The sequence below is a fragment of the Brachyistius frenatus genome, unplaced genomic scaffold (assembly GCF_029030835.1).
Source record: "Brachyistius frenatus isolate BFR_SWC_R1_liver_20210118 unplaced genomic scaffold, ASM2903083v1 Contig_53, whole genome shotgun sequence".
Lineage (NCBI taxonomy): Eukaryota > Metazoa > Chordata > Actinopteri > Embiotocidae > Brachyistius > Brachyistius frenatus.
Window position 1 is genome coordinate 604,119 of NW_027210652.1, and position 22,516 is coordinate 626,634.

At 40.9% G+C, this 22,516-nt stretch overlaps 3 protein-coding genes across 4 annotated transcripts in view; 2 read left to right on the forward strand and 1 right to left on the reverse strand.

The window, feature by feature from the left end:
- Positions 1–363: 363 nt before the first annotated feature.
- cunh4orf33 (chromosome unknown C4orf33 homolog) lies at positions 364–3,934 on the reverse strand. 2 transcript variants are annotated; one of them, XM_069704865.1, is made up of 6 exons: positions 3,661–3,934; positions 3,135–3,328; positions 2,058–2,118; positions 1,900–1,951; positions 1,604–1,803; positions 364–1,155 (listed from the first exon to the last, which is right to left on the reverse strand). In XM_069704865.1, the coding sequence occupies exons 1-6, from the start codon at positions 3,699–3,701 to the stop codon at positions 1,059–1,061; spliced, it is 645 nt and encodes a 214-aa protein (XP_069560966.1). In that variant the 5' UTR covers positions 3,702–3,934; the 3' UTR covers positions 364–1,058. The 2 variants fall into 2 exon arrangements, with proteins under 2 accessions (XP_069560966.1, XP_069560965.1); XM_069704864.1 differs by having other exon boundaries at positions 3,399–3,934.
- An 81-nt stretch (positions 3,935–4,015) lies between these two features.
- Positions 4,016–15,926, forward strand: sclt1 (sodium channel and clathrin linker 1). The gene is made up of 21 exons (XM_069704866.1): positions 4,016–4,424; positions 4,575–4,642; positions 4,918–4,970; positions 5,124–5,196; positions 5,496–5,551; positions 5,797–5,932; positions 6,601–6,723; positions 6,910–6,975; positions 7,807–7,877; positions 8,783–8,873; positions 9,195–9,286; positions 9,491–9,668; positions 9,766–9,864; positions 11,955–12,026; positions 12,160–12,234; positions 12,370–12,512; positions 12,647–12,839; positions 13,117–13,313; positions 14,597–14,675; positions 15,391–15,486; positions 15,643–15,926. The coding sequence occupies exons 1-21, from the start codon at positions 4,391–4,393 to the stop codon at positions 15,700–15,702; spliced, it is 2,055 nt and encodes a 684-aa protein (XP_069560967.1). The 5' UTR covers positions 4,016–4,390; the 3' UTR covers positions 15,703–15,926.
- A 698-nt stretch (positions 15,927–16,624) lies between these two features.
- Positions 16,625–22,516, forward strand: part of dnah6 (dynein, axonemal, heavy chain 6) — a 51,050-nt gene continuing 45,158 nt past the window's right edge. Inside the window, exons 1-14 of the mRNA XM_069704872.1 lie at positions 16,625–16,696; positions 16,796–16,872; positions 17,014–17,193; positions 17,745–18,086; positions 18,227–18,361; positions 18,993–19,095; positions 19,187–19,253; positions 19,361–19,550; positions 19,695–19,796; positions 19,893–20,003; positions 20,191–20,274; positions 20,402–20,522; positions 21,749–21,900; positions 22,259–22,411. Of these exons, the coding sequence (XP_069560973.1) occupies positions 16,627–16,696; positions 16,796–16,872; positions 17,014–17,193; positions 17,745–18,086; positions 18,227–18,361; positions 18,993–19,095; positions 19,187–19,253; positions 19,361–19,550; positions 19,695–19,796; positions 19,893–20,003; positions 20,191–20,274; positions 20,402–20,522; positions 21,749–21,900; positions 22,259–22,411 (1,887 nt within the window). The 5' untranslated portion in view covers positions 16,625–16,626. The remainder of the gene's footprint in view (positions 16,697–16,795; positions 16,873–17,013; positions 17,194–17,744; positions 18,087–18,226; positions 18,362–18,992; positions 19,096–19,186; positions 19,254–19,360; positions 19,551–19,694; positions 19,797–19,892; positions 20,004–20,190; positions 20,275–20,401; positions 20,523–21,748; positions 21,901–22,258; positions 22,412–22,516) is intronic.

The window sequence follows — 22,516 nt, forward strand, 5'->3', positions numbered from 1 at the left end:
AAAAGGCAGTGTTTTTGGGGGGCGTGTCTGTTCAATTGACAGGCCTGTGGTGCAGTGAGGTTACGGCGATCAGTGGGCGGGGCGTAGTATCGGTTTCCAATCAGATCGAGTCAAAAAACAATGAGTGACGTCACTGGTGGTTGCCGCTTGTTATCGATTCACGCTAAAGGAATGGGTTGACGTTTTGGGACCCTTGCATCTTCGCTTTGGGAAAATATTCTTCCTCACTAACCGGGGAAATACAGCAAGAAGCTAAGCTTACTAGCTGATTGCTCTAGCTGCATAAATAGTGTCCCAACATGAGAGAGTGGTATTGATCTCCTCAAGAAGAAAGCGGAAAAAAAAAAAGTGTATATCACGAAGTGTCAGACAATCACTTTAATAGGAATGGCACTTAAAACATAATCACACATCAGAAGTACAATTACAGTGACACTTATTGAACAATCACAGAGACAAACCAGCCAATAGAACTCAGCAGCAGTATGTAATCAATATGTAAAAAAACAAATGATTTAACAAAAAAAAGAAGTGGAATGATTGCGAACAGAGGCCGACTTACAAAGAGCACTAATCCAAAAGCTCTGGCACGTATCCCTGAAAAGATATTTTGCACATCAGTGGTGTGTGTATGATTGTTTGTATGTGTCCTCTACCAGTCGGGGCAAAGAATCACAAGGACCCGCTGGAGGTTATCTCACTGAAGTGAAGCGTTCAGGCTACACCGGCGCTGAATGTCAAAGTGAGCACTCCTTGCCACCGAGCGCAGCGTAAGCACTGTAGGTCACACTCTGCTGAGGCAATTTAAGGTGACGGCCAGTATGTGTGTGTCTCCGTGCTCGCACAGATGTGTGTGAGGGCTAATGTGCTTTGACAAGCCGATAACATATTTCTTGTCATATCGTTTGACATCATTAACTAATAAAGATTGATTGCCCTTTGTTCCCTGTCAAAGACTGTTTGTGCTGTTGCTCTGCCGCCGCTGTGGTGAGTTTGTGTATCTGTGTGTGCGAGAGAAGAAACAGAGAGACAGAAAAGGAGAGTTTTGTTGAAAAGCTTCAAGGCTTTCCGATCCAAAGATCCGAGTGTGGCTGGATCCAACCTTCTCCCATGATGCTCTGCAGGCGGAAATTTTGGAAATATTCCAGGCGGTGGCTAAAAGAAAAAAATATATTTAGATACATATACAGCATGTCTCATTTTTCTGTGTATAATTCTCAAACCAGGCTAATACCTCGCAAATAAAAAAAATTAAAAAAAAGTGTAAGTTGGGGATTGGCTTATCAGCGACAATTATTCTTTAAATTCTAACTTAAATACTTAAAAGTGGCTGGAAACATTTCAAAACATCAATTCCACACATGAAGACGTGTTTATTGTTGGACTACTATTGTTGCTCTGGAGGGAACTCTTTAAAAGTTTGAACATATCTGTAAAAAATGACCCTGATGATGTCATCAAAATAATGCTCATGGTCAAGACTTGGATTAAGGGAAATGTATGATTTACAATTTAAATGAAACTACACCCAGCTACTTAGATACAAACAAGAAATGCTTTGCTACGACCTCTAACTCTGTTCTTTCGGAGTCAGCGTACTCACAAGTTGGGCTTTTGGCCTTCCACTACCTCCTCCTTGGGGATGGGGTAGAGAGCCTCGTACGTCCGCTTCTCTCCGGAGCCGTGGATGGCGTAGGAGTTCATCTTGTTGATGTTGGGGGGGAAGTAGGACCAGGGGATGAGAGCCTCGCCCATCCACCTGTCCCCTGTGATCGTGGTACTAAACACCATGGGCAGTTGTTGCTTAAGAAAATAAAGTGAGAAATACTTATCACCGAGCATAAAAAAAAAAAAAAAAAAGAAGCCCCCTAATAAAAGCTCCCTTTGTGTCAGACCTACCACAAACGCTTGGCCGACTCCTGACAGCAATAATATCAGGTGTTGTCCGTGTCTGAAGTAAAAACACAGAGAACATGTCTCTTTTTTCTTTTTTTTTTACTGTGACTGTCTATAAACATATGATCAGAGACAGAACGAGAGTGTAGCTCAGTACTTACGGACAAAGCTCCACCTCCAAGTAGTTTTCTGTCGTGCTATCAAGGAAGAAAGACTCCACGACTGATGAGATAAACACAAAATGAAGATAAGACCTTTAATCCTACATTATAAAAAAAAAAAAAAAAAAAAAAAAAAAAAAAACGGCTTAAAATGTGTTATTAACCACAATGGCACCCATTCCACACAAAAAAAAAAAAAAAAAAAGAAAAAAAAAAAGAATTAAATCATTTGAGTCATTTCTTTCAGGTTAAAGTATAACAATATTATGCAAAAACACAGGATACATAAACTTTGAAATACGATAATGGGATCAGCACACCCACTAACCTAGCAGCATGCTCATTATCTACCTAGATTATAATGGGGTTGGTTTCCAATTTATTAAGTAACATTACCGAGGCCAAATATGTGGGGCTCATTAACAGGAAATCGAACTTCCTTAAGGTCAATTAGAAGGGATTGTTATTACTCAACCTCATTACAAGGTTTAATTGCTATGTCACCATAATAATGATAATGCAGTTACTGTAATGCTCTCATAAACAGAGCTAGTCCCTAGTCTCCCCGACCGCATCGGACTATATCCATAATTTTATCTCAACTGGTAGAACGGTATGGAATTGCATCGCACAGACTAAATTGTGACGATTGTGGGGCGTGAACCATAAAAGCACTTCATGTACAATGCAAAGCAATCTATTACAAAAGGCCATAAAAGTGAAGTTATAAAGTTCAGTTTAAATAAACATTACGGGGCCTGGTTCCCACGCCCCACAGCAGTTGTACTTTGTCAGCAGAATAATTACAATGTTTTGCATTTAAAGGAATACTTTGACATTTTGAGAAATATGTGTATTTGCTTTCTTGCTCAGAGTCACCAGCAGATGTAGAGTTGCAGCGATTGGTTGATGAATCGATTATGAAACTACAGTAACTACATACTGTGTCACAATCCATCTAATTGTTTACATTTTTGCTGTCACTTATATTCTCAGGTAATTATCATGGATTTATCAACACATCCCGAAGAGCTCTTGCCACAGCAAGAGTAGAAAAGCTCCTACCGTCTTACCCACCTTCATAATTCCACAGTCCGGGGAAGGCCTGACTGGGGGGCCCCGCAGGAGCGGCCGGGTCATTGAAGAACGGACCAAACGCCTCCATCTTCAGCCCGCCCTGCCCGGGAGAGAAGACGACCCTGATGGGGTCATGATCCACGAGGTTGCTGTCCCAGGTGTGCTCGATAGCAAACTGCATTTGCGTGCGAGGACTGGGAGAAAACAATTGTGTGAGGATGAGAATCTTCTGTAACACAGTGCAACAATAAAGTAAAAACTTACAGGGATTCACAGCAGAGCAGAACGTGGATAAGTGTTAGAAACTGCAGCCCACGAGCTTCCCCCATGTTGTCAAAAGGCTTTGTCAATGGCTACAACGTCAGTGTGCTTAACATGAGCTTGTTATGTCATTATATATATCTGCTGTGGCTCTTCAAGCAGATTGCTATCAAGATAATATCCAAAACAGTTCTATTACTTAGTAACAAGGCTGTAAATCTGACTTCCTGATACAGGAAACTGTGACCTATCCCAGTGAACTTACTTCTTGAGGTTGTTAGTCCTGGTGTGAATATAAATCAGCATAAATCTACGTTATTTTTTACAGCAGGAACACAGTAACATTTGCATCCTAGTTTGCTGGCGAATCACATGACTTGACGGCCGACAGCTATCCAGCATTTCCCCTATAGTTTTTGTTATTTGCTAATTAACCCGAGATGACTTGCCAGAAAGCATAATCCCTTCTACAAGATATATTTTCTAGAAAAACTAAAAACAATAACAATTTGTCCTGACTTGGAAGAGGTCTTCGATGCTTCCTGATACAGAGCGGAACCTTTTTTTTTTTTGCTTTATCTCTTGTACAGACGGAACAGCTTCAGCGATGCACATCTCTGTTGCCATTGGTCGGTATTTGTTTACTTTGAAACGGGCGGCGGAAACAAGGATCAAATGAACAAAATCTCACTTATAATTCTTCATATTTAACTACCACGCATGAAATTATATATTTACATACTTTTTTTTTTAACCGTTGCTGTTCTGTGGAAAATGTTTATGTAACAGCTGAAAACGTTTAGTTAGCTGAGATTGATTAGCCACTGAGCTAACTGTAAATTGTTTTAACGTCTTCGTTTAAAAAAAGTCCCACACTGAAACTCTGCCTCGAAAACAACGGCTGACATCACTGAGGACATATTGTACCTGCTGCTGTGCTTTTAAAACTCCAGTCTGCAAATTAGTGGGGATTGTTTTTATGGTACATATTCAACATGGACGCAGAACGTGAGTTTTTACGTGATCAAGGTAAGAAGAACAAACACGCAGTTGCGTCATCGTTTGGTGACAAATAACCTCTAACTTAAAGTTTAGCTGTATTTGCAAAGAGTTGGTGTGCGTTTCTTTTGCTGTCACAGGCTATGATATGTATTATTTCACTTGTCTGTCTGTTTTCAGTCCACAGGTTGAATTCTGCTCTTAGCCAGTGTCAGTATGAGCACCACACTCAATCCACATCACCTCAGGTACTAACACATCATCACAAACCTCAAATTAACTCAAATCATTCAGGTTTTTGTTATTTGGTATCTTCAGTTAAACTTGTATTTATTTTTTTATGTGTTTGGCTTTGTCTCCAAATGATTCAAGATGAACCAGCATACATAGATGATGTTTGGAAACCTTCCAACTTTATTTATTTTTTTGCTAACTAAGTAAATAGTAATAATTTTTGTATTTAACTAATACTAAGTACCCAAAAATGCTAACCCTCACCCCTTGTTTGTCTTACGTTTGATAGGTTGAGGAGGGAAGATTGGCAGAATCTCTGGCACCCTGGATCTCAGATAAAGGGTCAGTTGATCCGTTTGTTTAATACTTAATTCATCGACACATTTAAGAGATGGATGCATTCAGTAAAGTTGTGAGGAATATGTTCATATGAATGTAGTAGAAAGCACATACATTTCCTCCCATAAGTGACATCTACATTCATCTTTGTTTTAGTGTAATGGCTCCTCTGATAGCAGAGTATGATCGGCACATTGATGAAATGACTGAGCAGCTACAGACTTACCAGGTAAAAAAAAAAAGAGGCACACAAATTCAGTTCTAACATTGTCATCAATCAAACTCACAAACCTATGAAATAACTTGATTTTATTTACCGATATATTATAAATATGCAGTCGTGTATACTGAAGCACTGTGATTTGTTTATTCAAGGCTTTAAAATTTTCAAAATTGAGTTTTCGAAAGACTGATGCTTCAAAAGATGGAGCTGGGTGATGAATATCCTGGTCTGTAGGGATCAGGGCATTTGGTCTGATTTTATTTAATTGATAACATTTCATGTTAATGTGTCGTTTAAATCAACAGGCGCAGATGACAAAAGTCAAAGTGAAGTTGGAAAGAGTTGTCAAGGAAAACGAAAGGTAAAAAAAAATTCCACACATATGGACAAATCTGCGACAGCCAAACCTATCTATCATGAGAGATGTTATTAGAGGATATCAGATCATTTATTACATGGATTATTTGTGGAGTCACAGTATATGCTTGATTTACAATAGTAAAGGTTGTTGTGTTTATTTGAAGAAGAAAAAAATATATATAAATTTTTTTGTTTAAATAAACGAACCTGTCAGTGTTAACTACCAATACCCACCACCTTTTCCAGGCTACATGCAGAGCTGAGGGAGTCTGTTGAGAAGCAGCTTCATGCCCTGCCCGTGGCTTCAGGAGTGGAGGGCAGCTCACTGGAGGAGGACAAGGTCCTCAGAAACCTCCAGGAGCAGGTCCAGCTGTCTGAGCAGGTCTGCATATGTCCGTTTTACATGTTTATATTACGTTTCACAGTGTGTGTGTGTGTGTGTGTGTGTGTGTGTGTGTGTGTGTGTGTGTGTGTGTGTGTGTGTGCGCGTCCACCGGTTCAGTGCCTGGAGCTGCTCACTTGCATTCTGCTGCCTTTTATACACCAAGGCCTTAAAGTAAACAGAGATTTCCTCATGCATTTCACAAAACTTGAGAGTAAGGATGCAGTGTGAAGAGCTTGTTAAGGTCAGCTGTCCATGGTGCTGAAAATACACTTTAAACAACCAGCATTTTACCATATATAAAGTGTGCTGTAGAAATATACAAGTTCCCTCTGACTTTATTTTACTGTATTAACTTGGTTGCTCTGTGTGACTGCTTACTTTCTCGAAGAGCAGCAGTATCTATCGAAGGTTAAGGGTGTGTTACTGTCAGATCTTTACTGATAGGCATACCCAGAACATTGATAATTAAATGTATGAGGTATCAGCCGCTGTACCATGTATTTAAAAGGGCACAGTTACTCTCTCATCTTGGAGACGCACAAGCGGATTACGCTGTTGCGTGACGTCGGGCTGTTTACTGGCAAGAAATCCACAGGAATACAGAAACATGTCGGTGGATTTTTTTTTTTTATTTTTTTTTTTTTTTTTTACGTGTCTGTGTTTAGGAGCGCGTGCAGGCCATGGAGCTGTGGCAGACAGCCTCCCAGGAGCTAGACCGCCTCCAGCTGGCCTACCAGAAGACCATCTCTGACGGACACATCAATGACGCTCAGAGACAGCAGCTCAAGGTTCAGCACATTAAACATGCTGAGCCAGCACATTATCAGAACATCAGCACTTCACCACTAGATGGCACCGTTATCAAATAAATGAGGTCAATTAGAGCCGTTTGGCCTCAATTATTGCATGATATAAACATAAAGTCATTACTGGTTTTTAACTTTTATTGCATTTTTTTTTTCCCCCAATCACAGGATCAGCTTGTTCAGTTCCAGCAGCACGCGTACAAACTCCAAGTGGGCAATCAGAAACTGGAATCGGTAAGTGACGGTTAATTAAAAGTGTGTTAAATTACCACCTCCCAATTAGCCACAGGATCGAAACACTGTGCACTTCTTAGAAATGAACCCCGCTCTAATAATTAATCTTCTAACTTTAGTGAATCGGTTTCGAAATCACACGGCCAGTCAGACACAACTGTCGTGTTGTATAATGGACTGTCAGCTCACTTGGTAATCCTTGAACTGCATCAGCTTTTTTTTTTTTTCCCCCTCCATTACACACTGTTGTTCACTTCTCTCTCTCTCTGTCTCCCGCTCACCTACAGTCACAGATAATTCAGCACCAAACAGTTCAGACTTTATTTAGAGAGACAGTTCAGGTGTCTGAGACTCAACTTTACTCTGATATTAAGGGTACAGCATACTGTGGATGTATTTATTCACACAAAAACACATGCACACACACACACACACACACACACACACACACACACACACACACACACACACACACACACACACACACACACACACACTCATATGCTTGTTGTGTACTCTGGTCCCAATACAGTGTGTGAGTATAGTAATACTATATCCCTTTGATGCATTTTTAATGAGCGGGCAAGCCTTGGGCTTTTCCCTCTTTTGACTGTTCATGCAAGCAAGCCGGCTTTTTCAGTAAGCGCATATGGGAACAATTGACTTTGTAGCAAGTGAGTGACTGACAGAGGCTCCTCAGGGTTTTTCTGGTTGTTCTGAAAGGACACGGAAAGTTTTTTTTAAGAGAGAAGTTTTGTGGGAGAAAGTTGGAGCTGTGCGTTTGGAATCATGCCACACAAATATCAGTCGTGTCTCTCTTGCCACACACAGACCAACCAGCAGTTCCTGAAGACGGTGACAGAGCAGAGCACCGAGATGGAGGAACTGCACAGCCAGCTCAGGTAACTAAACACACACACACGCACACACACACACACACACACACACACACACACACACACACACACACACACACACACACACACACACACACACACGAAGTGGCGGCTGCCACAGGTCCTGTGAATGTGAATGTGTAATATCAGGCACACTGTCACGATTAGGTACGAGGAACTCCAGCAGGACAACAATTACCACAAAATAGGAAGTGAACATCAGTAAACAAAGTGTCTCACGTGTCCTGCCACCTGTGTACATGGGTTACATAACTTATACAAGTGACTGTATGAAAATAAATAAATGCCGAATGAGCATTTCGCTGTCAAACACCATAAGAAAATACAATGAAATGAAATATGGTGGATTTTTGTTTTGTTTTGTTTTTCTCTTGTAAAATAGCCTTTGCTGTATATAATAATTGTGGTTGAACCAGAATCAAAATTTACAAATTAAAGGAACAGTTCAACATTTTGGGAAGTTAGCTCCTTCACTGAATTAACATTCGTGCTGCACACATGAAACTGCAACCAACAGCTGGTTCGCAACTTCCTGAAGTCACTTGTCAGGTTGCCAAACAACCAGCGGGGCAACTATTGGTCTCAGCCAAGAACCAGGCTGGCACATAACTCCCCCATACAACCGCAACATTTTGTCTTGTACTCTTCAGTTTTTGTACGCATTAAACAGACAAAGTATAACACGATAACCAGTCAGCTTTAGAGGTGCATCTTCATAAAACGCAAACAGGCATAAGAGTGGTATTGATCCTTTCAGCTAACTGTTGGCAAGAAAGCAATTAATGAGTGTTTTCCAATTTGTTAAATACCCTAAAAAGGTATCTGTAAGATCTGGATTACAGTCAGTCTTCTGTTTTGTGATCTTGCTTTTTCTCTCTGTCCTGGTGAAGGCAGACCAAGACCGAACTGAGGACGGCCACCGCCAAAGTGGACGAGATGACCAAATTGTTGCAGAACGTCCAGGACCAGGTGCAGAGGCGGGTGAGAGAAGAAAAAAACGGAAATTAAAAAAAGCAGAAGAAGAACTCAATCAGAACCCTGAAGCATCATAACACACAGATGTAGTGTTTAAAACAGTTGAAACAGCAGCTTTATATGCATTATGTGCAGCAATCAATACATCGTTTGGTGTTTTGGTTATTTTAGCTTTAAGTGGTTTCCTTTGGGCTTTCAAAGCTACTATTTGTCATTATTTTGGATATTTGACAAACATATCGATGCATCCATTTGATTATTCTGTAATGAAAAATCCTAAATTATTGCAAGCCTGCTCTGATTGCCAAATCTCGTGCGTGTTTTCAGGAGGAAGACGTGGCAGAAGCCCAAGGCCGAGAGGACGCGGCAGACAGACGGCTTCAGCAGCTTCAGGGAGCTTTGAGCCAGCTCGAGACCAGGTGAGCACATGTCGCCGCCTCACCTGTGATCACAGCAGCAGGCCATCTACCGTGAGGAGGACCGGTGCTTCAGATGAAGGCGCTGCCACGCGTTGATCTTATGGAAAGGTTTACATCTCAGCGTGAATGTCACAGAGCCGAGCAGCTGTTCCCTGACGTTCCCTCTGCCGCTGCTGGCTCTCACTGCGTTTTCTCCGCCACTAGGCTCAAAGCTGCATCTCAGGAGGCAGAGGCGGTTCGCAGAGAGCAAACGGTGTGGGAGAGAAAGGTCGGGGAACTCCAGGCGTGCTGCAGCAGCCTCGAGGAGGAAAAGTACGAGGCGCTGTCGAAAGTCAGGGAGAGCGTTCAAGTGGCCGAGGAGGCCGCTCTGCAGAAGGACCAGGTGACGGCGGACGCTCTGTCTCTGTCTCCTACCACCGCCCATCCTCTCAATCTGTTCAGCCGCGCCATCCGCTGACATGTTTACCCTGTCCCTTCAGGCCCTGTTAAGAGAGAAACAGAAGACAGAAGAGGTGGAGAAGACAAAGGAGGTAATCAAACAGCTGATCCAGGATGCTGCAGTCCGCACCAGGAAAGAGGTACAGTTACCGAATGGCTTTTTACTGAAAAAAAAAACAAAAAAAACCTCCACGTAATTTGACGTGTGTAAGATGAACAATCTGCTTTGAAGTGACTTCTAAAGAAATCCCATCATTACTTAAAAGCACCGGATGACGTCAGCATATTTGCTGCCAGCTCTATATATATATATATAAAGTTTCAATATAAAGTGGCATTCCCAAAGATTTCAGAAAACCACAGACTTTTTGATTTATAATTAGTTTTACATGAAAGCACAACCGCCAGCTGTACCAGTTGCTTCACTCTCCCCCTGTTTAACCTCAGTCAGAGACATGGTGATTAATGCTCTATTAATGGGTCCTCTTCATGGAGCCCTTCAGCTGTTTAATCCCGTTAATGCAGCGTAGTATGACTGAACACGCTTGATGTCATCTTAGTCTCTGGCCGGCCTTCAACACACCACGATGTTTTGAAGAACGACTGTTGGCGTGTTCGAATTTTTTTTGTATGTCGTGTACCTTCCCATGAATTTGCTTCTTCTTTTTTTTCTTTTTTTTTACCTTCCAGGTAATTTAGTCATTGAGTTGGAGGTTGAGTTTAAATATTGCAGCCAAAGTGAGACACTTTTTTTTTTCATCTCAATCGCCGCTCTTATCCTGATTTAAAGCCATTCAGTTTAATGGTAAGCATGTGTAATGAAGAATTAATCCCCAAAGTGCTGATAATTGGTAGTCAAACCTCAGATTTAACTGAGGACATGAGTACCACTCAGATTTTAAAGAATGAGGGATGGATTTTCAAAGGTGTGTCCAGAATTAATTAATATTGAGACTCAGCTTATAGGTCCATTTTTTGGCGGTTAATTTTTAAAGGTGGGTATCGTTTCTTAGTATCTTACATACATGCATTTTGATACATCCTGTCCAGGGTTTTATGTCGTTCCACGGGTACACAACTGCTGGAATTGATGTGCCGAGAAGTGTTAACCTACAAAAGCAAGCAAGTAATGGATGTAAACAACAAAAGTTTCAAAATGTCTCAGCAAATGTTTGATAAGGAAGGAAATGCATTTAACATGCAGGTGTCCAGAATGCATTTCAGTGAGAATCATTGAATTCAATTGAAACTTGGTAGATGAAAAATTCCCTGTGGAGTTTCTTTTTAAAGGTGTGGATGACTTGTGTACGTGCATCAGAACAAATAAACCAAAAATGACCCCCTCTTAAGAGCATTGTTCCAAAATGCTATTGGATTCCATTATGGAACATATTTTTGTAGCTCCAAGAAATGTTTTGTTTCTGAAGAATAATGACTTGCTACATATCATAATGCGTTTCCTCTTCCATTATCATTGTCTGCTTTGCTGGGTGTTTTTCTTCGTTTTTATAATGGACTGCAGAGATATGACAGGAAATGAAGGGTGTTGATAATGATTACAATTTTTTTTAAATCGCCTTCATTGCACAACGAGGGCAGTACAGAAAGTTACAGCAATACACACACTGTACAACACACTGTTGAGTATATAGCAAGATTTTTGTATCAGATAGCTCCAGTAATATCTCTCTTTGTTTGTTTGTTTTAAGACCTTTGTCCCTCTATTATGTGTTTCCTCATACTTGGACACAGAATTCAAATTAAAGTTACTATCACAAAGTATTCAGGTCCATAAATACATGTCGATTTGTGCTTTGACCTTTTTAATGCTTTATTCATTCCTTATTTATTATTTCATTGTGCTAATTTACATGCATTTGTTGGTTATCAGACATTACTGTCCTCCTCTGTATCAGTCGGTTTTGATATTTCTCCAAATCTTTTGCGCAAAAGTGAAGTACTTGCTGGATACATTGAAAAGAAAAGGTGCACACAAGAAAATTCCTGACCGCCTCAGAGGTTAGAAACTGGTACGCAAAGGGTAAACAAAACATAGTCAAAGCAAAACTCACATATGTTTCACTTTAGTTTGGAACCTGCTGAGTTGAGTCACCGTCTCAAGTACCTTTTTTTGTAAAAAAAAATTTACGTCAAATAAAAGTTACAGTCTGTCGAACGGAAAGAAAGGCCACAGATCTCTGAAATCATATTTTCACTTTATCTATAACAGGTGGAAAATGTGCGCAAGCACTGCAACGTTCAAATCCACCGCATGGCAGAAGAGCTGTCGGCACTCCAGCTGGTAAGAAAGCTGCCCCACCGAAGGGGACAAATTCCTCTCAAAATCACACTTAAAGTCTTCTACCTGTCCCGCTCGTTCTCTCTCCAACCAACCCATTTCCCTGCTTCCCCGCTCTCCTTCCACCTTCCTCCAGGAGTGTGCAGATAAAGAGTCTCAGATCGAGAGGTCCCTGCGAGAGAGAAAGGCAGTGGAAGAGGAACTGGAGAAGGTATCAGTGCAACCGCAGAGAATGAAGCAGCTGCAGCTCGCTCTAATGTTCTGATGGTGTTAGATTATGTTGTTTTATGAACGAGCCCAGGCAGCGCTGATCAGTTTAATAATACCCGTGTTGTGTTTGATCGAGGTGTATAAGGAGGGCAGGGCGGAGCCTGAGTTCAGGAAGATCGATGCCCTTCATCAGAGGTGTCTGGATGCAGAGAGGTTGAGGGACGACGTAAGCCTCACCCTGCAAAGCACCCACAGCAAAATGAAGAAGATGGAGATGGAGTAAGTGGAACTTAAACATTGCAGGTTTACTATTCTTTAGTTTGAACTTCGTATTCGGCACAGGAAGTTAAGCTCTCTACCTTTACTCCACCGCTTAACCCTCCCCTCCCCCCGATCCATCCGTCCACTTGTAGCTATGGCGAGGAGCTGTCGCGGTGCCAGGAAGAAGTGCGGCGGCTGCAGGGCTTCCTGGCTGCAGCACGCGACGACTGCGTCGGTGTCAGTGACGAGCGGCTCCAGCTGCAACAGGAGAACTTGCAGCTCCGTAGGGAGATGGACGAGCAGCGCAAGTCCACCCTGCTGGTCCAAAAGAAGGCCAAGCAACAGGTAAGTTAATGAAAGAGGAAAATAGGACGGATGTAAACCAATCAATCTTTACCTACGTTAACAGTGAACAATTTAAAATTCATGTACAGGTATTAAAAACACGATTTAAATTGTAATTTTAAAACGGATCTCAGGATACTTAAAAGCATGCAAACTTGCCGAAAGTGAAAATATTACTGGCTGACTGCAGCATAAATTTTGATGAGTTAATTTGTGAATTGTATTAATCTATTTAAATGAGTTTGGGAGCAGTAGGTTGACTTGTGTTCCCCCGAAGGTTTCACAGATGGAGCAGGAGTACAGCCTGAAGGAGCAGGGACTCGACGCGAGGGTGAGGGAGCTGGAGGAAAGCAGCCGCAGCTCTAATGCTGATCTGACGCGCTTACTCACGGCGCAGCAGAAAAGCACTCAGCGATGGAAGGAAGAGGCCAAGAACCAGGTCCAGGCCTTCGAGACTAAAGTCACAGCCCTCAAGTAAGAACTTATTGAGGTAGATTCTAACAATTACAAAGGAAAGGAAAGGAAAGGAAAGAGGGACACAAAATATAGCCTGGGAAAAGCACTTTTGGAGCCTCAGGCGACAAATACAATATTTACAATCTTCGTGCTTACTCTGACGACATCTTTGAGTGTGACTGCTTCTGGGTGTTTACAATGATTGAGCTTGTGCAGATCAGCGGTTATCAAAGGCTGACATTGTTCCCATAGTAATTTAGGGTATGTAAACAGGAAGTATGGTGAGTTGGTGAAAACTTAGTACAGACTATTTGTTTTAATTTTGGTGCCATGAAAAGTTTTCAGATTTAGTTCCTATTTACTGTGAACCCACGGATGTAGACAATTTACTGGGTTACTGTGACACTGAAGAACCTTTTAAAACTTCTACTGTCTTTTTTTTTTTCAGTTTTTAGCAACTTTATGGGCGTTTTTATTGCGGTAAACATTTGCAACAAGTTTCTTTGACAGCGTAAACCACGCGGAATCAAAACGTACGTGTATAATGTCTGCGTGTGGACCGAGTTGGGACTCGGACTCGGACGGATAATAGCTTGCGTACACTAATTGCTTCCAGGAGCTTTGTGCTGCTGCTGCTGCTGCAGCAGCTATTGTCCATGCTGATAAGCGGGCCAAATGGGCCGGCCAAATCACAATACACTAACTAAGTGCTGGTTTGAAACATCTGCGTGCATCTTTCTCTTTCACCTCACACAGCACTCCTTGCCTGTTTCCCCTTCCTCCTGCCTCTGGCGTAGAAAGATGAGAAGCAGTGTGGGGCTCAATAAAGCAAGCAGGCTGAGCAAACATTTTCTGGTTAAATAAACCCTGCAAAATGAAGCGTACAATGATAACCAGTCTAATGGAAAGTAGTGAGTACTGCTGGCAGACTGCTAAACAGAGATGATTTCAAATCAGATGAAATACATTCATGTTTAATAAAGCGCTTTATCAAATGCAATACAAACAGTGTTTTACCTCACTGCCTGAGGACTTCACTGTGTCAGTTTTATCACTAACACTGGCTCTCATCAACAGATAAGGTGGAGCATCAAAGGTTTTGATAACAGCTGAAACAAAAATTGACTTACCACTTGAAGTTGTTTTGCCGTCAGCGACAGCTGTACTACGCTGAAATGTATTGGAGATACTGATGCTGCTGGAGGACTTTAAAATAAAGCTTTATAAATGTTTTAGTTGTCCCTGTGAGAGGTTGCCCGGCTCTTACCTTCACTTGTTTTTTTTTTTATTGTTTTTTTCAGGGCAGAGCTGAATCGGCAGAAGCAGCGATCACACGAGCTCGAGATGCAGCTTGAAACCGACCATAATACCATTTCTGAGGTTTGTGTAACACACACACACACACACACACACACACACACACACACACACACACACACACACACACACACACACACACACACACACACACACACAAAAGTACACGTGGTGAAAGGGAAAATGAAACCGACCAATTCTCCAAATATATTCTAGAATCGTAAGTGGAAGATGGCTATAAAAGGAAGATGACATCTTGCACTGTGGGACGCTGTCTTCCACCTGATGGAAGGACCACCTGTGCTCTTTACTGTTCAATCCCGTTCAGATGCTGTTAAGAGTGTGTGAATGTCAGGACCTCTGTAACACCAGAGACTAATGTCTTCAAAAAGACAGAAGGAGGAAGTATTTTCATTGGAAACCTGCTCCCTAAGGGTCACAGAGTGGCGCACCGAAAAGTTTAACTTGATGCTGTCCATGGTATGAACTTAAACATATTTAAGTTTAGTTTCAAAACTAAAAATGAAACGGGGGTTATAGGATAGCTTCAAAGAATGTCCAATGAACTGAAACAATTTGGGTTTGTTTAAAGGCAAATGAATAGTACTAATAATGCGAGGATGCGCTGACAAATTTTTACCTGACCAAAGTATGACTATGTTAATGTTCGGAGGTGGTTTCACCGTACAGTCCTCGTCACTTTAGTGTGTTAAAAACACGCGTTAAACAAGAGACGTTTGTGTTTTCACTCTAATTGATGATGTGTACGTTTGTGCAGTACGAGAGGCAGCGAGCAGAGTGTCAGGAGAAGACGAGTCGCCTCCAGAGACGACTGACTCAAGCTGAACAAAGGGCAGCTACTGCTACACAACAGGTACTGTAATTTGTGTGAAGACAGTAACATGGCATGTTAAGAAATGTGTTTTTCCTGTTTTCTTGACATGTGGTTTGAATGCTGAAATTATTTGCTATTGTGCTACTTTCAAAAATAATATTTGTTTGTTTGTTTGTTTGTTTGTTTGTTTTACAGCTGAGTATGCGGGCGTCGCAGCGAAGGAAAACAGCCATGGTGGATCCAGAGACCGTATAATGGCATATAGGTCACTGTGCTGTAGAAGTAATGGAATCATGTTTGTTAAGAACATGTTGCTCTTTCATCAACATTGGTGTTGGCAGTGTTGTGGTATTTAAATAGCAATATTTTTCTAATTTATGATACACCAAAAGGTTTTCTGCTAAATAGTATTTATAAGGAGGTAATCATGTCCAAATGTGTAGAATGTAAAATAAACTTTGTTATAACTACAAATTAAACTCTGTGGGTTTTATTGTGTGTGTGTGTGTGTGTATACAGGATTTTATTCATTCAATTCATTGCTTTGTGTATTAAAAAGGAGAAAAAGTTGCATTTGTCAGTTTTTTTTTGTGGGGCGAGAAAACTCATGATACAAATAACAGCAACGTGCCTCTGTTTCGCTGCGTTGCATGCTGGGAAGGGAATGTAGTTGCTAGGAAACGGTAAACCTCAGGTCTGTGTTGGCGGTTAGCAACCATGACAGCGCGATGTAGGTCGATATATAAAGTCATATAATTAGTTTGGTAATATAAAAAAAATATTCTGGAGCTGAATATTTGATACGGTAAGTATGCTTAAATGTTGTCGAAACTTATAAGACTTTTTAAGTTTTCTAACTCGACGGTGAGTTTGGAAAAAACTCAAATTAAACCATCCGATAGCAACAGTTACTTTTTTTTAATGCATCGCTGCTACTGTATAAAGCGTTAAAAATATCATATTAAATATTTTTAAAACGATTCCCTGGGGGTCAAAAATGTGAAGAACCTCTCAAAAAATACAATTCGTTTTTGCAAAAAAAAAAAAAAAAAAAATAGCGTGACATTTCTTCAGGCTTGTACAGCTTCTTTTTTTTTTTTTTTTTTTTCTGCAACACTTTCTCCTTCCCGCTGTCCTACTGTCCCTCTTCTGCTCCAGAACCCGTCCGGACACATTACCATGGCCTCCGGGGTACCGAGCGCCTTTCTGCCGAACCTCCCTGACCAAAGCATGGACAGTGAAACTGCAGGTAGGTACAGCTATATTGTGCCTTTTAAATGTTATGCTTTTTTAAAAAAAAATTTTTAAAGTCAGTAAACTTACATTCCAGTTGACATACTTGTCCCAGAGCGGCTGCCCAAGCTCCCTGAAACACAAACCTCCACAGTCCTACCAAGACCTCCAGTGCATGTGAGAGACCCACAGGTGAGACAAACCGAGATCAAATCCAGACACTATGAAAACAAAACATTCATTGTATTTATTTATTTAAAACTCCTGCCTGTCTTAAAGTAATTGAAGCACGGGCTCTTTCGCTGATGACTCATTTTCGTCTCCCTGATGTAGGCTGCCTTAAAGAGACGTGTACCACGAAAACAGCCCAGTAGCCAACACTTAAAAGCCCGTGAGCAGATGCTTTTTCCTGGCTGGTACAGTCAGTCACCTTCACCTATACAAAATGAGCAGCCACTCAAGCGCCGCAGACAATTGCCTGTCCACCTCCCTCCTCTTGAGTACAAAACAAAGGTCAGTGACATTCATGTTTTTGTCTTTACTTCTTTTGGAAGTTTTAACTTCACATCGTTGAATAATGTATGTTCAGAGTTTGACAGTGTTTCCTAATCTTTCAGCTGAAAGTGGACTTTTTCTTTGTGCAGCCTAACATCTTAGTTCATGGCATGTACCCGTAAAACGTGACCTATGATAACTGGCAGCTTAAACAATAGAAATGTTGAAAGTTGAAGGCAGCATTGCACATACTATAACATGAGAGTAGTCTTTTTCAGTAAAGTAGGAGACATCTTGTATTCAGAAGTTAAATGTTTGAAATACAAAATGAATCCATAGTCATAGATTTCAAATACAATATGACCAGTCAGACTATGGAAAGGTTATAAAGCTTTGAGAGTTCACATGCCTGTTTAAATATTTGGTTGCAAATTTGTAGCCTTAATGTGAAAATGCTCTTTGGAAAAATCACATTCTTTTCAGCAGAGATTGAGAGCTTGGATTTGAGCTCAAATTTATTGTTTGGAAATGAACCTTTACTCTCCGTCTCCTCTCCTCTGTTATCGCAGAATGTGGTGACAACCCCGAGTCTCCCCAGCCGTCCCTTTTCCTTAAAGACCAGTACATACCTGGACCCATCCTCGGAAATTAAATTTTTTAAGTACAGCAAGAATGACTGCATGTTCATCGACCATAAAGGTGTGTTATCGGTGCGTGAGGACGAGTTTGACTTTACATCCGTCGAACGCTGGGAAGAAGAGTATGAATATCACTGCAAGCTGGTTCGCATCCCCTTCTTTGCCCTCTTCAAAATGTGGAAAACCTTCTATGTCTGGCGCACCGAAGTTCGCTGGAGGAAGATTCGTTTGGCCCAAGAGTTCCTGCAACAAAATCTGTTTATTGTCAATATGGTATGTGTGTCTTATTATCTTCATGATTTTAAGTGTGGAATGCAACTGAGGAAAAGCAGTCTTTTAGGTTGAAAACCTTAAATTTGTGTGTGTAGTTTGGACGTTATGTTGTTATAAATGTGTTTTTGTATGTCATACAGTCTCTTAGTCCTGCATTGATGGATGTCAAGAAAATGTGTAACCAAATTAGTGACACAGGCTTGTGTCACTTGAAGAAAAAGAACACGTACTCGCTGCAGGACTTCCAGGACACCCAGCTCAAATGGCTGCAAGAGGTGCTGTTGTCATGTAAATTTGTCAATTGAAATTGGTTCAAGGAACATGAGGGAACATGAGGGAACACCAGGGAATGTCAGGGAACACCAGGGAACGCCAGGGAACGTCAGGGAACACCAGGGAACACGAGGGAACATGAGGGAACATGAGGAAACACCAGGGAACGTCAGGGAACGTCAGGGAACACCAGGGAACACGAGGGAACACCAGGGAACATCAGGGAACATCAGAAATTATTATTTCACGTGTTTTCCTATTGCGCGAGTGGTTTTATTCCCTTCCCGTTTGTTTACAAGTAACAAACACTTCAGTAAAGATTTGCCTTCTCTTATATTTGCTTTGGAAGACAAACATGCCAGAACATTTTTTAACTTAAAGGGCTTTGGCTACAAAATTATGAATTCAAAGACTAAACGCCAAATTCCCATTTGAGAATAAAATAATGTGTCTGTTTCTTGTTTGCTCAGCACAACGGCAGATGGTTTTTCTGTTCATTATAGGTTATGGAATTTCAGCTTTTTAGTCAATTAAAGTCAGGAAAAAAATCAAGGAACCCTTTGTTTGAATAAAATAAAAATCTGTCTTTGTGAGCCTCCTCAGAAGCTTTTTGCCCTTATTTATGATTTTCAGGTATGCGATAACCTGGAGAAGTTTCAAGACCTGGTGAGAGAGGTGACGGTTTGCGCCGGCCGCCACTACTTGTTGGAATCTCAACCCAAATCGGATCGTCCAGGTGCGTACAGGCTAAACCACACGAACAGACTTGAATGTACATACTGTACATGGGCCGAGAAGTTCACATGTTTAATAATCCTCTGTCACAGATGCTGAAAGCATAAAGAAAAGTATCGCAAAGATCAGCAATGTTTTTTTTTGCAGCCGCATCACCTGGTGGGTAAATTTCTTGCATTTGCTTCTCTTTGACTGCAAATGAGTCATCGTTCTCCGATCAGGCACATGCATCCCGTTAACCCAGTCGCCGTCTCTCACCCGTCCAGCTTCACTCGTCTCGTTGACTATATGGTTATCACCACCTTGCACAGCCTGGTGGTGAATGAAGTGGATAGATTACTGGCTGTACTCGAGGAGCAGGTCGCTGAAACGCCCAGCCACCCCGTGATTCGAACCTGGAGCCAGAAACGCATGTCCGTGACCGACCCCGCTGAAAAAGAGACGGATAAGAAGAAGGTAAGACAGTCTTCCAGGATTGGCAACAGCAACAGCATTGTTTTCAATATCTACCAAAAAAAAAAGCTGTCAGGTAGAAACAGGCTTGTGTTCAGTTTAGTTTTTGTTGGTGTGTGTGTGTGTGTGTGTGTGTGTTTGTTTTAGTCTGTTGAGTCAGAAGCTCCTCATGGCCATCCTGTATTCATATCGGAGTTGATGCTGGACACAGATGCTTTGACTTTCAAACCCTCAGAGGAAGAGTATCAGGTTTGTTTTCCAACTTATTCTGAATGTTTGCATTTGAAGTTATTTTGTTTCTCACTAAAAACCCGTCTACGACACACTTCTGGTTCATTTCTACAGGACGCTCTCGCAAAGATTATCGAGCAGTTCGGGGAGACGGTGATATCGGTTAAGACTCTCACGGCAGATTCAGATTTGGCTGAATCGATGCAGTCTGAAAATGTTGACGTGGTAAAAACAAAATTCTCTTCACTTCAACCTGACATTCCTGATGTGTTGTTTCAAGATAACTTTTTTGTTCTAAATCTGTTATGTTGAAAAATATTCCGAGACTTTTAGATAACATCGGGAAATTGATTGCTGATATAGTTTTTTGTGTGTATTTGTATGCTTTTTTTTTTTTTTTTTTACTTTATAGGATTTGGAATTTGAAAATGCCCCCTCTTTGGAAGCCATCATGGACAATGATGACCATCTTCAAAGTACCATACAAAGCATCAAGGTCACTTTTTTTTTATTTTGCATTGTTTTCTTTCTCTTGGTGTGTTGTGTACTTTGTTCTCATAGCTCGGTATGTGTTTGGGCCTGACTTGTACCCCCCCCCCCCCCTTTTTGTTTGTTTGTTGCAGAAATCTCTCCAGTTTACCTTTGATGCTGCAGAAGTGTACGCACAGACGTATGAGCATTTTCGAATATTCTACAAGGAGAACGAGAGTCTGGATCTGGACGCAATGCAGCGGCAGGATCACGGTAATGTACAGTAAAAAAACATAAATACTTTTTGTGTCACATCTTCCTCTCAATTTAAATAAGATACTCTTGCTACCAGAGGTACTGGTATTGTAAACATACATTATTTTGGATAGTTACAAAAATAGAAATGCTTAAACGACTTTCAGATTTCCTCTTCCTTTAAGGTGCACTATAGTAAAAGTTTACTTACGTTGAGTGTTTCACATGCATTGGGTGTGTAATTATAATATAACAAATATGTATACAGAATAAATCTCCTTCCTCCGAAAACATTTGCAAAGCAGCTGTTTTGAATCATTGAAACCCGGCATTGTTTATATCTATAGTTTGCTGGAGTCGTTGCAATAGTCAATAGTGTGTTACTGCCACCGTCGTCAGCAGAGCAGTGAAGACGGCTGCATGAATGTGAATCATAAAAAATATTTGTCATTGCTCTATGTAGTGCTACGATGGGTCATCAACTCAGTAGACCTTTCAAGACCTTTTAATACCGTTTTGATTTTCTTGTCTATAAACGATGTCTTTCTGAAGCATATCGCAGGTTTGTAAATCCACTTTTTGTTTTTGCAGTATGAAAATCAGCTTGCGGAGAAAGGTTTCTTTTTGTCTGACATTATTTGGCCTGTTATGCAAATAAGAGCAGCCTATTTTTAGAAACATCTACTTGTTGCATTCTTCTGTTGTGAGAAGCTTCTACATCTGAGGTGTAAGAACAGTTTGCCTGGTTTGCATTGCACAAGAACTGCAGTCAAAAATAATCAAACCCTACTTTACCAGTTTATTACAGCTAAATTCTCTCTACAATTTAAATGTGTCTGTAGGTATTTGTGTATTCTGATATTTGTATAGAATCATAAAACCTACTGATTTAGGTGTAAGAACAAGGTAATCCGTCCTTGGTACAAATTCTCTATTCACTGCATATCAACAGACAGAAGATATTCTTTTGATTTTTTTTGTTTTTCCTTATCTTTTTATCTGCCTCATTGAAATGGTTATTATGGGACATCTGCTTTTATTAGCGCACATATATTCTGGGAAGCATCTGGCAAAGGGCAGAAAGCAGGGTGTGGGAAATGGAAACATTTTGGAAAACATCCAAATAACATCTGGTCACCAAAAAAGACAAACAATAAGCAAGTATCCGCAAGTGGTATTTTATGGGTACGTTATGTAAACGTTTGTTTATTTTTTGTCTGATGATTGTTGACGTTGTCTCACAGGTGTGTCCTTCTTTGAGAAATCGCTGGAGTTGTACCACAGGGAGCACAAAGAGGCCTTAGCCATCCAACAGAAGAGAAATCTGGGATTACTGCTTGTGGACAAAACACAGCTCCAAGAGGAACTGGTGTCTTCACCCCTCCGTTGTCTGGAGGTCAGGACTCCCTCACACGCACACATCACACCTGCTGCACACACCGACATGCACTCATGTCTTGTTCAAATGTGCTGTAACACTTCAGTATTACAATAGTTTTCGAATTTTCTGCACAATAAACTTAAGGCAAGTATGGAGTGTTTTTGACCACTGCAAAAATGTGATTTTGAACAAAAAAGTAGGGAGCCCTTTTTTATATTCGTTAGTCCTCCTCTGAAATTACAATATAAAAAATGTACGTTGCCCCTGTGAGTTAACTAATGGAAGAAGTTTGTTGATATTTATTGAAGTAACAATACAGTGAAAATGTTGAACACATGAAGAAATCATTGCTCTTCTGTATTCTGTGTTCCAGCTCATCAACGAGATGCTCACCGAGCAGGCTAAAACAAAAGTGGATGCTATAATTGCTGAGGCTTGTGAAGCCCAGTTTAAACTGGAGTTCAGTCCCTCTACTACAGATGAGTTGGCCAACTTTATCTCATTCTTGGATGAGATACAGGAAAGGGTAAAATATAACTTTCTTGATATTAGCAATTTAAAGCAAAGTTATTTTTTGTCACCAGGCCGGTCTCTTCTCTTCTTCTCTTTACCCTCATCTTAACTGTTTTAC

What these genes read in the sequence shown, in the direction of transcription:
- sclt1 (XM_069704866.1), top strand. Translation starts at nt 4,391, where the DNA reads ATGGACGCAGAACGTGAGTTTTTACGTGATCAAG. An exon ending in CTCAATCCACATCACCTCAG is followed by an intron (nt 4,643 to 4,917) that starts GTACTAACACAT and finishes TACGTTTGATAG; the next exon opens with GTTGAGGAGGGAAGATTGGC. An exon ending in AGGTCCAGCTGTCTGAGCAG is followed by an intron (nt 5,933 to 6,600) that starts GTCTGCATATGT and finishes GTCTGTGTTTAG; the next exon opens with GAGCGCGTGCAGGCCATGGA.
- cunh4orf33 (XM_069704864.1), bottom strand. Translation starts at nt 3,463, where the DNA reads ATGGGGGAAGCTCGTGGGCTGCAGTTTCTAACACTTATCCACGTTCTG. An exon ending in CGGACTGTGGAATTATGAAG is followed by an intron (nt 2,119 to 3,134) that starts GTGGGTAAGACG and finishes TTATCTCATCAG; the next exon opens with TCGTGGAGTCTTTCTTCCTT. An exon ending in GAGTCGGCCAAGCGTTTGTG is followed by an intron (nt 1,804 to 1,899) that starts GTAGGTCTGACA and finishes TATTTTCTTAAG; the next exon opens with CAACAACTGCCCATGGTGTT.